General features: G+C 38.3%; 1 protein-coding gene across 1 annotated transcript in view; it reads left to right on the top strand.

Moving 5' to 3' along the window:
* Positions 1-14,341, top strand: part of LOC126176830 (exportin-5) — a 189,116-nt gene that overhangs the window by 132,885 nt on the left and 41,890 nt on the right. The window contains exons 14-15 of the mRNA XM_049924013.1: positions 2,971-3,056; positions 9,504-9,730. Of these exons, the coding sequence (XP_049779970.1) occupies positions 2,971-3,056; positions 9,504-9,730 (313 nt within the window). The remainder of the gene's footprint in view (positions 1-2,970; positions 3,057-9,503; positions 9,731-14,341) is intronic.

Below are 14,341 nucleotides of genomic sequence, written 5' to 3'. Positions count from 1 at the left end.
TCATATGAACAAGTGCAAAATTGAATCGATTCATGGATCCCCACAAAAGATGCCCAGTTCTTCCACCATGGGATTTTTGTGCTATCCGAAAGATGGGAGAATGTAGTGGCCAGCGATGGGCAATACTATGAATCATAATTTTTTTGTAAGTTTTTTTGTAATAAAGCCCTGAACTTTGAGAAAAAATGGTGGAAGCAAAGTTGTAGACCTAGTAATTATGTTTGGAAATAACAAATAGCAAAAGAAATATTTTTGTGTGATATAATTACAAATTCAAACAGTGGAAAATCCGGGCTGTAATAATGACACTGTTATGTAAAGGATAGATTGGTACTCACCATATAGCAGAGATGCTGAGTCACAGATAGGCAGAACAAAAAGACTGTCAACCAACAACACACACACACACACACACACACACACACACATGTGTGAGTAGCAATCTGTCCTTTTCATAATACTGTCATCATTACTAATTCAGAAGTTTTGCATTTTTCCCCCTTATTTGTATCTTGAAACCTTGCTTGTTGCCAAATTTCATGATTCCAGGTCAACAAGAAGTACTCTGTAGGTTTTAATGAGAGTGTTTGAGAGTGTCAGAATAGCTGACATAAATGGCCATATCTTTTGATTGCATTGACTAAAGAAGCTTCAATTTTTTTTACACTGCTAAGCAACCATGTATGTTATATGTGACATAAATTTCAACTTGATAAATCTATCCGTTCCGGAGGGAAAGGGTTTTTACCAGTCAGACAGAGAGAAGACAGACAACAAAGTGATTCTATAATAGGTCTGTTTTTACTGATTGAGGCACAGGACCCTAAAAATTAACTATGTCACCTATTTCGGATGAAATGGTATGTCTAACAAGATCACCTAAGGACTCCTGACCCAACCACATGAAATGCCTTTAGTAGTGCTTTTACCCTTATTTGACAGCTGCTTTTATTTTTCAATTTAAAAACCTCTGTGAACATTGCACTAACAGAAACACACCACGCTTGTCACTTTATAGTGGGATATTAGGGAAGTATTAACTGGCTTTTAGTATCAGATTTATAATTTGGTAAACAAACTGCCTGAATGTCCACTCTGTCTACAATGGAAGGCTGGAGCAGAACTACTCTGAATGATGTAGGGATAGTGGGCTGAGCAGGTTACATTTAATACCACAACTTCAGAACATCGTATCACTGGTGGAGAATTTAGTTGATGCTCTCCACATCAGGATGGTATTCAGTGGAAACAGATATAGTCTTTTGTTCCTATTATGGGGAGTCACTGTTTTTGAGGTTGTGTGAAATGGTATGAGTGATCTGCTTGTAAACAAACTGGTGAGATGTTTGCTACTCATCACATAGAGTAGGCATTAAGTTGCTGACAGCCATAATGAAGAGCAAGCAACTCAGCGCTTCATTTATGTGGTGAGTAGCAATCAATCCTTTCCATGTTGTTGTATTATATCCTGGACTTTTTTTTTTTTTTTTTTTTTTTTTTTTCGATGTTTGTGAGAAATGAGGGCAGTTTATTACTGTAGCCAACCAGTATCAAAATGAGTACATTGTAGTGAATATAAGGAGTAGAGGAGAGAGTTTTTCACATGGAAGGATGGCAGCTGTCACTGTGGACTTGCCGTTGTATTGAAGTGTGGATTTGACTGTCAGTGAGATTGAGGCCAATTTTGAAGAAGACAGCATGATATCTAGAAAAGGACTAGATGACTCTTAACTTTGAAAGGTGAAAATTAACCTCACTGTGAATTCCAGAAGGTGAAACGATGTTTCAGTGTATGGGAATCAGAACAAGTAACTGAAAGTTAAGACAGGAAGGTTCTTCATCACATTGGAAATAACTATAATGAGCACCCTATGACTACATTTGGTATGTTCCTCAAAAAGCTAAAGAACTGAACTGAAGAACAGCTGCAGGCATTGTATGGGTCTCACCACAAATACTTCTGTTTCCTGTTGATGACATAAACCAAAAGTTTACAACATGCAATTGAAAACTACTTGTGGAATGTTAGGCTAAATTAAGCTATATTATTTTTAATGCAGTGGTGTTATTCTGTGGCATTCCAACAGAAATGACCAGCAACTGCAGTGGATTTTGAATAGGTGTACATGATATATAATACATTATGATGACATTTAGAGAATGAAAATCAAAACCACAGTTCTCCAAGTCTGATACTGTCTGGATGTAAATGTTTGTACGCTAAAAGTGTTTTTAATAACTGCTTGATATTTGTGTTAAACTGGATTGCCACTTACTACCTGCTGTTAGTGTCAGTATGATCGAAGGCTGCCTCTTCCAAACATATATTGTAATCTCACTACTGTTTTGAGAATAGTCTGATTGTTGGGATTTGAGGATAGTCTGACAGTTACCTTAAGATAAATAATATACTTTTTCTTGTGTTTTATATCTAAAAACAAAGATGATGTAACTTATCAAACGAAAACGTTGGTATATTGATAGACACACAAACAAACACACACACAAAGTTCAAGCTTTCACAACCAAAGGTTGCTTCATCAGGAAGGAGAGGGAAAGACGAAAGGATGTGGGTTTTAAGGGATAGGGTAAGGAGTCATTCCAATCCCGGGAGCGGAAAGACTTGCCTTAGGGGGGAAAAAGGACAGGCATACACTCGCGCACACACACATATCCATCCGCACATATACAGACACAAGCAGACATATATTTTTCCCACGTGGAATGTTTCTCTCTATTATATTTTCTTGTGTTTTGCTGCATAGTGTATTTAGTTACTGCTTCTAATGAAAGTTTTGCCTCATTTCAGGGGTTTTGCCTCATTTCAGGAGTAATATCTTTCTTTCTGATTTAGTCCACCTAGAATTCTCATATTTGTTTGTACACCAATATTTAGATGGTGAAAACCAAAATGTAGCATGGAAGTTTAGTTGCAGTCATACCTTTCAATTGATATTAAACCGTATTTAGTGTTTCAGCGCCTCAATGCAAAGTGGCAGTACATTACACAGCTGTATGAAACAGGGAGCATTGATGAGGACAATACAGATACACAGGTAAGTTTCCTGGAAAAAAACAAGCCTGCTCTTCATTTTCTTTTCTTGTACTGTTTGTTTGGTAACCAAGAGGTTATTAAAAACGGCAACAACTTCTTAATTTTTTTATTTTATTTGGGTTGTTCATATTTATATCCTTTATAGGAGAGACTGTGTCAAGTAAAGAATATCTTCTTACCAATTGCTGTGTCCAGAGATTTCTTACATCCATAACATGTTGAATTTATTGATGTTTTGGAACTTGGGAAATAGTTCCTGCATCAGGAAGAATAAGTATAAGAAAGGTCTACAGACAAGAAAGGGAAGGACATGACACTGCGTATGTTGATGAATAGTGAAAATAGTTGTTCAACACATTATATGTATTGATATTGAAATCGGTGATGTATAGTTACTGAGCACACTTTATGCATTAGTTTTAAATATTGCCTTTCAATGTATACTACTCCGGATACACATTTGTTAAGTATACAACAACACTGCATGCCAGTACCATTATTTACATTTTTTCTGTGGAAAGCTCTTGCCCCCCTGCTCTCCTCCCCCCACCTGTAGTGCATTTACTTCATTTATTCATTCATATATGTTGTGTTTCACAACTCCCATTGTGAAGCCTTCATGGATGTGGAACAAGTCAATTTATATATTAACAGACTGCAGGCCACTCCAGACTACTACTGTAAAGTGTACAAACAATAAATTATTGCTAGCACTAATTTACTTATATTGATAATTATTAGAATATCTTTTAGATTACTTCTTACTTGTACAATAGGAGCAAAGCAGCTATAGGGGGGAAGGGGGCTTTGCTCTTCCCCTTATACTATTCAGTTGCTTGTTTACCTGCTTCTTCATGTTGTTGTTGTGGTCTTCAGTCCTGAGACTGGTTTGATGCAGCTCTCCATACTACTCTATCCTGTGCAAGCTTCTTCATCTCCCCGTACCTACTGCAACCTACATCCTTCTGAATCTGCTTAGTGTATTCATCTCTTGGTCTCCCTCTACGATTTTTACCCTCCACGCTGCCCTCCAATACTAAATTGGTGATCCCTTGATGCCTCAGAACATGTCCTACCAACCGATCCCTTCTTCTGGTCAAGTTGTGCCACAAACTTCTCTTCTCACCAATCCTATTCAATACTTCCTCATTAGTCATGTGATCTACCCATCTAATCTTCAGCATTCTTCTGTAGTACCACATTTCGAAAGCTTCTATTCTCTTCTTGTCCAAACTATTTATCGTCCATGTTTCACTTTCATACATGGTTACATTCCGTACAAATACTTTCAGAAATGACTTCCTGACACTTAAATCTATACTCGATGTTAACAAATTTCTCTTCTTCAGAAACGCTTTCCTTGCCATTGCCAGTCTACATTTTATATCCTCTCTACTTCGACCATCATCAGTTATTTTGCTCCCCAAATAGCAATACTCCTTTACTACTTTAAGTGTCTCATTTCCTAATCTAATTCCCTCGGCAGCACCCGACTTAATTCGACTTCATTCCATTATCCTCGTTTTGCTTTTGTTGATGTTCATCTTATATCCTCCCTTCAAGACACCATCCATTCCGTTCAACTGCTCTTCCAAGTCCTTTGCTGTCTCTGACAGAATTACAATGTCATTGGCGAACCTCACAGTTTTTATTTCTTCTCCATGGATTTTAATACCTACTCCGAACTTTTCTTATGTTTCCTTTACTGCTTGCTCAATATACAGATCGAATAACATCAGGGAGAGGCTACAACCCTGTCTCACTCCTTTCCCAACCACTGCTTCCCTTTCATGTCCATCGACTCTTATAACTGCCATCTGGTTTCTGTACAAATTATAAATAGCCTTTCGCTCCCTGTATTTTACCCCTGCCACCTTTAGAATTTGAAAGAGAGTATTCCAGTCAACATTGTCAAAAGCTTTCTCTAAGTCTACAAATGCTAGAAATGTAGGTTTGCCTTTCCTTAATCTTTCTTCTAAGATAAGTCGTAAGGTCAGTATTGCCTCACGTGTTCCAGTATTTCTACGGAATCCAAACTGATCTTCCCCGAGGTCGGCTTCTACCAGTTTTTCCATTCGTCTGTAAAGAATTCGTGTTAGTATTTTGCAGCTGTGGCTTATTAAAGTTATTGTTCGGTAATTTTCACATCTGTCAACACCTGCTTTTTTTGGGATTGGAATTATTATATTCTTCTTGAAGTCTGAGGGTATTTCGCCTGTTTCATACATCTTGCTCACCAGATGGTAGAGTTTTGTCAGGACTGGCTCTCCCAAGGCCGTCAGTAGTTCCAATGGAATGTTGTCTACTCCGGGGGCCTTGTTTCGACTCAGGTCTTTCAGTGCTCTGTCAAACTCTTCACGCAGTATCGTATCTCCCATTTCATCTTCATCTACATCCTCTTCCATTTCCATAATATTGTCCTCAAGTACATCGCCCTTGTATAGACCCTCTATATACTCCTTCCACCTTTCTGCTATCCCTTCTTTGCTTAGAACTGGGTTTCCATCTGAGCTCTTGATGTTCATACAAGTGGTTCTCTTATCTCCAAAGGTCTCTTTAATTTTCCTGTAGGCAGTATCTATCTTACCCCTAGTGAGATAAGCCTCTACATCCTTACATTTGTCCTCTAGCCATCCCTGCTTAGCCATTTTGCACTTCCTGTTGATCTCATTTTTGAGACGTTTGTATTCCTTTTTGCCTGCTTCATTTACTGCATTTTTATATTTTCTCCTTTCATCAATTAAATTCAATATTTCTTCTGTTACCCAAGGATTTCTTCTAGCCCTCGTCTTTTTACCTACTTGATCCTCTGCTGCCTTCACTACTTCATCCCTCAAAGCTACCCATTCTTCTTCTACTGTATTTCTTTCCCCCATTCCTGTCAATTGTTCCCTTATGCTCTCCCTGAAACTCTGTACAACCTCTGGTTCTTTCAGTTTATCCAGGTCCCATCTCCTTAAATTCCCACCTTTCTGCAGTTTCTTCAGTTTTAATCTACAGGTCATAACCAATAGATTGTGGTCAGAGTCCACATCTGCCCCTGGAAATGTCTTACAATTTAAAACCTGGTTTCTAAATATCTGTCTTACCATTATATAATCTATCTGGTACCTTTTAGTATTCCAGGGTTCTTCCATGTATACAACCTTCTTTCATGATTCTTAAACCAAGTGTTAGCTATGATTAAGTTGTGCTCTGTGCAAAATTCTGCCATGCGGCTTCCTCTTTCATTTCTTAGCCCCAATCCATATTCACCTACTACGTTTCCTTCTCTCCCTTTTCCTACTACCGAATTCCAGTCACCCATGACTATTAAATTTTCGTCACCCTTCACTGTCTGAATAATTTCTTTGATTTCATCATACATTTCTTCAATTTCTTTGTCATCTGCAGAGCTAGTTGGCATATAAACTTGTACTACTGTAGTAGGTGTGGGCTTCGTATTTATCTTGGCCACAATAATGCGTTCGCTATGCTGTTTGTAGTAGCTTACCCGCATTCCTATTTTCCTATTCATTATTAAACCTACTCCTGCATTACCCCTATTTTGTGTTTATAACCCTGTAGGCACCTGACCAGAAGTCTTGTTCCTCCTGCCACCGAACTTCACTAATTCCCACTATATCTAACTTTAACCTATCCATTTCCCTTTTTAAATTTTCTAACCTACCTGCCCGATTAAGTGATCTGACATTCCACACTCCGATCCGTAGAACGCCAGTTTTCTTTCCCCTTATAACGATATCCTCTTGAGTAGTCCCCGCCCGGAGATCCGAATGGGGGACTATTTTACCTCCGGAATATTTTACCCATTTAATCATACACTAAAGCTGCATGCCCTCGGGAAAAATTACAGCTGTAGTTTCCCCTTGCTTTCAGCCGTTCGCAGTACCAGCACAGCAAGGCCGTTTTGGTTATTGTTACAAGGCCAGATCAGTCAATCATCCAGACTGTTGCCCTTGCAACTACTGAAAAGGTTGCTGCCCCTCTTCAGGAACCACATGTTTGTCTGGCCTCTCAACAGATACCCCTCCGTTGTGGTTGCACCTACGGTACGGCTGTCTGTATCGCTGAGGCACACAAGCCTCCCCACCAACGGCAAGGTCCATGCTTCATGGGGGGAGGTGCTTCTTCATACTATGCATTTATGTAATATTACTGTTCTCAGATACACTATCAGCTGTTTGTGTATTGGAAAAGTTAAAACGTGTTTACCGTATGTACTTGACTATGTGACGAAGGTTTTTTCCAAAATCATCAGTCGAAAAATACAGGGTCATCTTATATTCAGAGATAAAACTATTGCTGCTGAGGTCAAAATTTTTATGTTGCTTATTAGATTGATATAGGGGTTGTTTTAAATTTACAGATGATTTCCCAATACACTGAAGTGCCCAATGCACTACTGACTTTGCTCAAACAGTCATGTAACATTTGACTCATGCACCAGTACAAAGGATACATGAGAAACTACAGACCAGTCACCACAACCGTCTATTGATCTGCTTAAAATTTAACAGTTCTGTGAAACACAAAAGGATGTAGCATTAAATTCTATCATCTTATTAACTGTTGTGTATTTGAACAGGTTTACAATAAAAGTTCTCATACATGTATAGATACCATATACAAACATTTGTGGTGCTTTTTAAGTAAGGGTAAAGGTAATATCGTATGGCGAAAATTTTGTCCTTCAAAAAACATCTCTTGATTCAGAAAGCAAGTCAATATTTTATTTGGTTATGAGAGACTGTAATTTACCAAATAGGTTGCAGTTGAGAAATTCGGCCACTGTGCACATATTAGAATACTAATTAAAAATGTTACATTTTAATCAGCTTTAGAGAAAGATGTTGACATTCAAATTAAGGAAGAAAGAAAGTTAATCCAGAATTAAATGTCTAAAAAATGAAATAAATCTTATTAAACAGACTGTGATTGCGATCTTTTATTTGTATATTAATTGGTGGTGTTACATATCACCTGCATCCTAGAAGATATTGCAGTTCATGTCCCATAGTTGTAAGCACAGCACAACAGAAGGGTCAGACGGGCAACACTGAATACCAGCTTGATTGAGAGCTAGGGTGACTGTGGGAGGGGGGATTGTGAAAAGGGAGCAGATCTCATCATGTTGCCAGCAAAGAGAATCTATACCACTACTTTGGCTTTGTATGAATATCTACCACGTTTAAACTGCAATTTGACTGGATCTTTTGGAACTGACTTAATATGGGACAAATATGCAACAAGAATATGTATTTCTGCAGGAGACAGTTAGTCTAGATAGGGGCCAGTGGCATACTAATGTGTTTGCTGCAGCAGTGTTGTCGACACTGACCGTGGGGTATGGAGGGAAAGAAAAGGGGTGTGTCAGCTGCTGATTCTATGCTGCCAGTGAGAGAGTGACTGGCAGATCATACATTTGGAGGCAAGACACTTTCTGATGTCAGTACAGAAGTGAAATCCAATATGTATTTGTCAAGAAAAGATGTTGTCAGGTCCCATCAAAAACACAGCCTCAGAAAACACAACATATGTGGAAGGAACAGCCAACTATGCAGTAGTGAGACCCCAGATGGCAGGATAGCAAGCAAAAAAGGTAGTGAAGATAAAAATTAATGTAAACCATTTCCTTTTCTTTATTTTATTCCTTCTCGTATTATCAAAATGTAAGCAATCAAAAAATGGTCTGAGTTTAGAATAGGTATAATGCTAATCCTTTAGGCAGGTACCTTGTAAGAAAACAATTTGTAATTTTGAATAGCCTGGATATGTTAAAAATAAATTTTTCTCTAGGAGCCCCTTAAAAAAAGGGGTCATCGTAAACTTGGATAAATGTGATTTTATAAATGCTATTATTAACAGGAATATAAATCCCAGAGTCCAGATCTTTAGATAAATTAAAGAGGGGTTAAAGAGATGCTATTGTATTTAGATTTTTTCTCCCCAGCAAAATAAAAAGCTCCATTCTGAATCCTAGACACGAACCATAACCTACATGGAAATAATTTGTACTGCTATTATTGTGAATGTGAATTTCATAGGTAATTCTAAATTCTCTCTTGTTGTTAACAACAATTACCATCAGAGAGTAAATTGCCTGTGTGTGATCTCAAGCTCCCTGAGGATTGTGCTAGATGTAATGATATTAAGTTTATGTAATGTCTGGCTGCACTTTTCTATCGAGTAAATACTGTTTTGACATTGTCACATGTCATAAGACAGTATTGAGTAAAAGTATACTAACAATCCTGTCTCTTGGAGTTTTCATTGCGTAGATGTGGATTTTATTATTATTATTATTATTATTGTTGTTGTTGTTGTTGTTATTTGTTATCCACTATGCCAGCTTGTAACATTTGTTTTAGTCTGTTGGTATTTTCATTATATGAATGTTAAACATGTATTTGTTATCTTTATTCAAGAACATTCTGGTTTCTTTTAGGAAGTTCTTGAAGACATGCTGAACCGGATGTTGACACGTGAATATCTGGAAGTTTTGCGTGTAGCACTTATAGGTGGTACAACCGAGACTGTAATGGAGACAATGGAACATGAAGAAACAGAACCTACACGCACATCGTCCTTGCAGACAGAGGTTATAAGTGAATTGGGCACATTGTTGCTACGCACAGAGGCAACTTGCCAGCCTATCGTGTTGTGTATATTTAGGTGAGTGAGCTCATAAAAAACTGGTGTTTTACCCTTCAATGTAAGTATTTGAAAATTTCTGTGCTGGCCTCCGTTTTAATGTAATAACGATTTTTGTAAATGTGTATGCAGCTTATGTGTTAGATGGATCTGGCAAAATGACTCACTCTTTCAACAAGACTGCCAATTGCAAATAGAAGAAAACTTCTACCAGTACACAAAAGAATCAAGAAATGAGTAACATAAGAGTAAAGAAAGTGAAGAATCTTACTTTAAAATGTTGGTTCATAAGGTTGACAGCAGGCTGATAACATTGTGCTACTTTATTTGCTCTGCTAATGCTTTCCCATTTGAGAAATGGCCTGGTGGAACTGTCCTGGTGGAACTGTCATCACAAATGGCACCAGTGTTATTTGGGAAGAACAAATGATCTTTCTAGATATGTTACTTAAGTGACATGGTACAGCTCATAAGGTGACATTATCTCATGAGTTGTTCTACAGTTTTGCAATTGTTCTCTACCCTGTGGTTGCCTAGAAAGTTCTGCAGACACTTGTGGAAGACAGCCATATTATTCTTACAGCGTCACTCGAAAAAATGTTCATCAGAAATTAATTCCTTAATTTGCAGTCTACAAATATTCCTTCCTTAATTTTGCTTCAGCAATCCTTGATACACATTTTTGGGGCCAAGAACGGGAGTGTCCATCATGTTCTTCTGCCAGGCAGTAGCTCATTCCAAGCAGGCCATTTATTCCCATAATAGTGTATTTTTCTGTTTCTGCTGTCCCACTCACATAGAAATCTGCAGTGCTTTCTGTACTGGAGCTGAATGCCAAGAAGAATTGCAGTTATATGGAGATCTCTACATATATGCCATTTACATCTCTCATATCGGTAAAGTATGTGTAGTCTTTTAAACTTCTCACTTGTCTCCTTCAGATTAACTGCGTGAGCAGTCATAACAGAAAGAAATTTTTCCAGTTTAGGAGAAGTACTGCTTTCAGGATTACTCTATTGGAGTTTCTGAACATGCAGCATTCGTTTTCACAGAAATTATGACAAAGATTCTCAATACTGGACTCGATGTCATTACAGAAAATGATGTCACATTCCGTGGAGAAATGTTGAGAACGAACAGCACGGCAGTCACGATAGCAATAACATTTGTATTGTGAAGATGAAGAGTCCATCCTTTTAATCATGAAGTTAATAGGTCAGCCTGTTGCTTCCACAAATTTAGATCACAAACTAGATTGTTGAAATCCCCATGAGGCAAAAAGTGTGACTTATTGAATTCAGAGTGGCCTTGCAGTGTTTGGTCAACATGCATATCTAGGTCTGTCTATTTGCTTTCAGGCAGCTGTTGTCACCAATTTTTCACTGTAACATCAGGACATATACCTTATTGTAAATCAGAATACTACAGATTTCCTTGTTGCTGAGGTGGTTCCATTTATATTTGCCAAACAAAAATAATGGTCTGTGTAGCAGGAACATGTGATGTGATCCTTTTAACCAACCTGTCAGGATTGTAGTAAATGGTGAATAAAATATATTGGGGGGGGGGGGGGGGGGCGCAATTCTTGTCCCACTCACCAACTTTACACCCAAAATAAGGTTTGTAGAACTCTTCTTACGAACTTCCTATTATTCAAAGCTGTGCCAGAAGTCTGCTTCTATCAGCTTGTTGAGAACCTCCATTGCTTTTGCTTTCACCACTTCCACACTGTCAAATCTTCTCCCGTGAAGTACCAATTTGAGGTGGTCTAGGTGGGGCAAATACAATGGGCAGTCCAACACAGTGATGCTGAATTTCACAAAGAATTTCTTTATAGATACTGCAGAATGGAAGTTCCAAAATCAGATCTTCGTCTCTTCACTCATACATGAATGGCAGTCCGAACCTCAACAGACACTCTGATGATGATTTTGATGGACCAGTTTAACAATTTTCTCAATATTGTCACCCATTTTTTAAGTTGAGGGTCATCCAGGGTGCAAGTCGTCAGTCATTTCATATCCTTTCTTAAACCTTTTGAACCACTCAAAATATTGTGTTCTTGATAAATATTCATGTCCATACACTTCTTTTAACAAGGTGTGAGCTTCCGTTAACTCATTGCTCCATCTGAACACTTTACTGAGACACTAGTGCAAAACCTTCAACAGACGATTGGTACAGTGAGACTGAATAGCATATAACCACCCTCGTTGAGCTGAGGGTGGGTAAAGTATTAAATGACACAAACTTGTTGAAACCCGCTGCAGCACACTCATTATTTGCCAGTACCAAAACCACTCAGTTTGTTTAATTGCCACCTCATTTATTGTTACACATATGGGATCGCTTCAAAATTGAAAAGGCAGCAGGAAGGAAGAATGAATTAGTGTTCAATAGCGAACCTTGCATGTCTCCATACATTACATATTTTGAGTAAATTATGTTTCTTCTTACATCTTCAGTCACACGTGACAACGCATTGTCATCCTCACCCCCATCCCCTTCCACAGACCCACATTTTATTTTTTCAGAATTTTGCATGTGCCCCTCTGAACAGCAAATTGTACTGGAAAATTTGCAGAACCCCTATGTAATGCAATCATTGGTGTTGGGAGATTCAGTTATGCTTAAATAAATGACTGAAGTGTTTAGCAAAATAATATGAATTATTTTATATTATTTGCTGCCATTTACAAATGACCTGCCATCTAGTTACTAAGACAGGCAGTGTTTTCACAATATTAAATTGTACAAATACAGGCTATGAAGGTTATTTGATTTCTTCTTGTTTTAACAAAGCTTAACAATTTTGCAGTTTTAATACTGGTAAACTTCAAACCAATTAGGAAATGGAAGTACATAAAGTTAACGATTTATGTATTAAGAAAGTAGAAAATTAAGAAGATAGAAAAGAGGTTAGATTTATAGAGCATCACGAAAGAGCCTCAGAAAGACATTGAGCCTCTCGCACCTGGGCAGCCTTCGCCCAATCTATTACTGCTCACCACTTGAGGGCGAGTGTCTCACCCTCAGGTGGTATCATTCTACATCTATGTTAGGTTACTTTATGTAGCAGTATGTGTTGTTCTCCAATTCTAAATTTCTCGTACAGTTTAATGTTAATATTGTGAACACTCGTTTTCGCAACACTTTGATGGTTATACATTTAGGAACTTTATAAAGATAACTGCTTACAGCCATCAGACATTTGAAGCATACCACCTTGAGTCTTCAGCTGTATATGTACAACTTTGTTTCTCATCTGATTTCACTTATTACAACCATCAGCACTGGAGGAAAAGCTGTACAGTGAAAAATCAAAATGACCTTGACTTCGAGTAGTGCATGGTCACATGTTTTATATAAATAAGTGTCGTGATGAAATCCTTACTAACAATAAAACTGACTCCATTGTGTTTCATAGAGGCAGTATGGTGTATGAATTGCCTTGAAGTCAGCTTTACTGTTTGTATGGGCATCACCATGACATTTATTTATATAGAACATATGATCACACTCTATTTGTTGTTGACATCATTTTGATTTTTCACTGTACTGTTTTTCCTCCAGTGATGATGCTTGTAATAAGAGAAACCGGTTGAGAAATAAAATTGTACATGTACAGCATAAGACTCAACATGCTTTACTTCAGTCAGGACTAATTTAGTCCTTATTCTACATTTGTCTGTCTTCGCCTTTCCTGCTGTTGTCTGATCAGCTGTCGCTATTACTTTCATCTGTGTTGCTACTGTTGTCTGTGGAATCATTTGTTGTCTGCGTTTGTTGCTGCCTGTACTCTTGTCGTTGCAAGTACCCTTTATGCAGCACTGTAGATATTCTGTCTGCACAGTCATTGGGATAGGTCCACCTGGTCCGATCTCTAAGGGATTGTGTTATGCTGTCATGTAAGTGTGGTGTCAGTACCAACGGTTGCAGTACTAAGAGTATGTGTTCTGGGGTCCCTCTCTCTCCACAAGCACAATCGGCCTCCTGATCAAGATTTACATCCAGTAAATGAGTTACAAAATGAACGATACCCCGACTGGTATGAACATGTTTCATCCTCAGTCACTCCCTGATGCTGGGGAAGCCTGCAGATATCCTACAGGCCTCTTCACAGTTGTCCCACTCTGTTGGCCTTGAATTCACTATCCAGGTTTTGAGCTCTCTTAAGGTCTATTTCCTCTCCTAAGTGGTCTCTGTCTGTCTCTGATCTGTTCATTTCCAGCCAATCTGTTGCTGCACAATACTTAGTAATTATGTCTGTTGGGTATATCCTGAGCACCATGCATAGTGCTTCCACCACAGTGGTGCAGAAAGCCCTGATAGCTGCAGGAGTGCACCCCTCTGTCTGCACCTTACCACCATGGTATTAGCTGTGTTGCAGATTCAATGTGCCCACACATTGGCAGCAGAACATATTGTTGACTTGAAGAGAGCAGATTCATAAACACATATCAAAAAAAGTTTTGCGTCACCTCAGTTCTGAAAGTTCCAGAACCTGTACAGAAAATTGGAATAGAGATCAACATAAACATCATTTCTGCCCTTTTTATTGCTCAAGAAAACCACACATATGCATGTTGTACCACCATACAGCGAGACCTTCAGAGGTGGTGGTCCAGATTG

Source organism: Schistocerca cancellata, chromosome 3, assembly GCF_023864275.1.
Source record: "Schistocerca cancellata isolate TAMUIC-IGC-003103 chromosome 3, iqSchCanc2.1, whole genome shotgun sequence".
In the NCBI taxonomy this organism is placed as follows: Eukaryota; Metazoa; Arthropoda; class Insecta; order Orthoptera; family Acrididae; genus Schistocerca; species Schistocerca cancellata.
The sequence above is the reverse complement of the archived record's forward strand: the minus strand, read 5'-3'. Positions and strand labels throughout refer to the sequence as shown.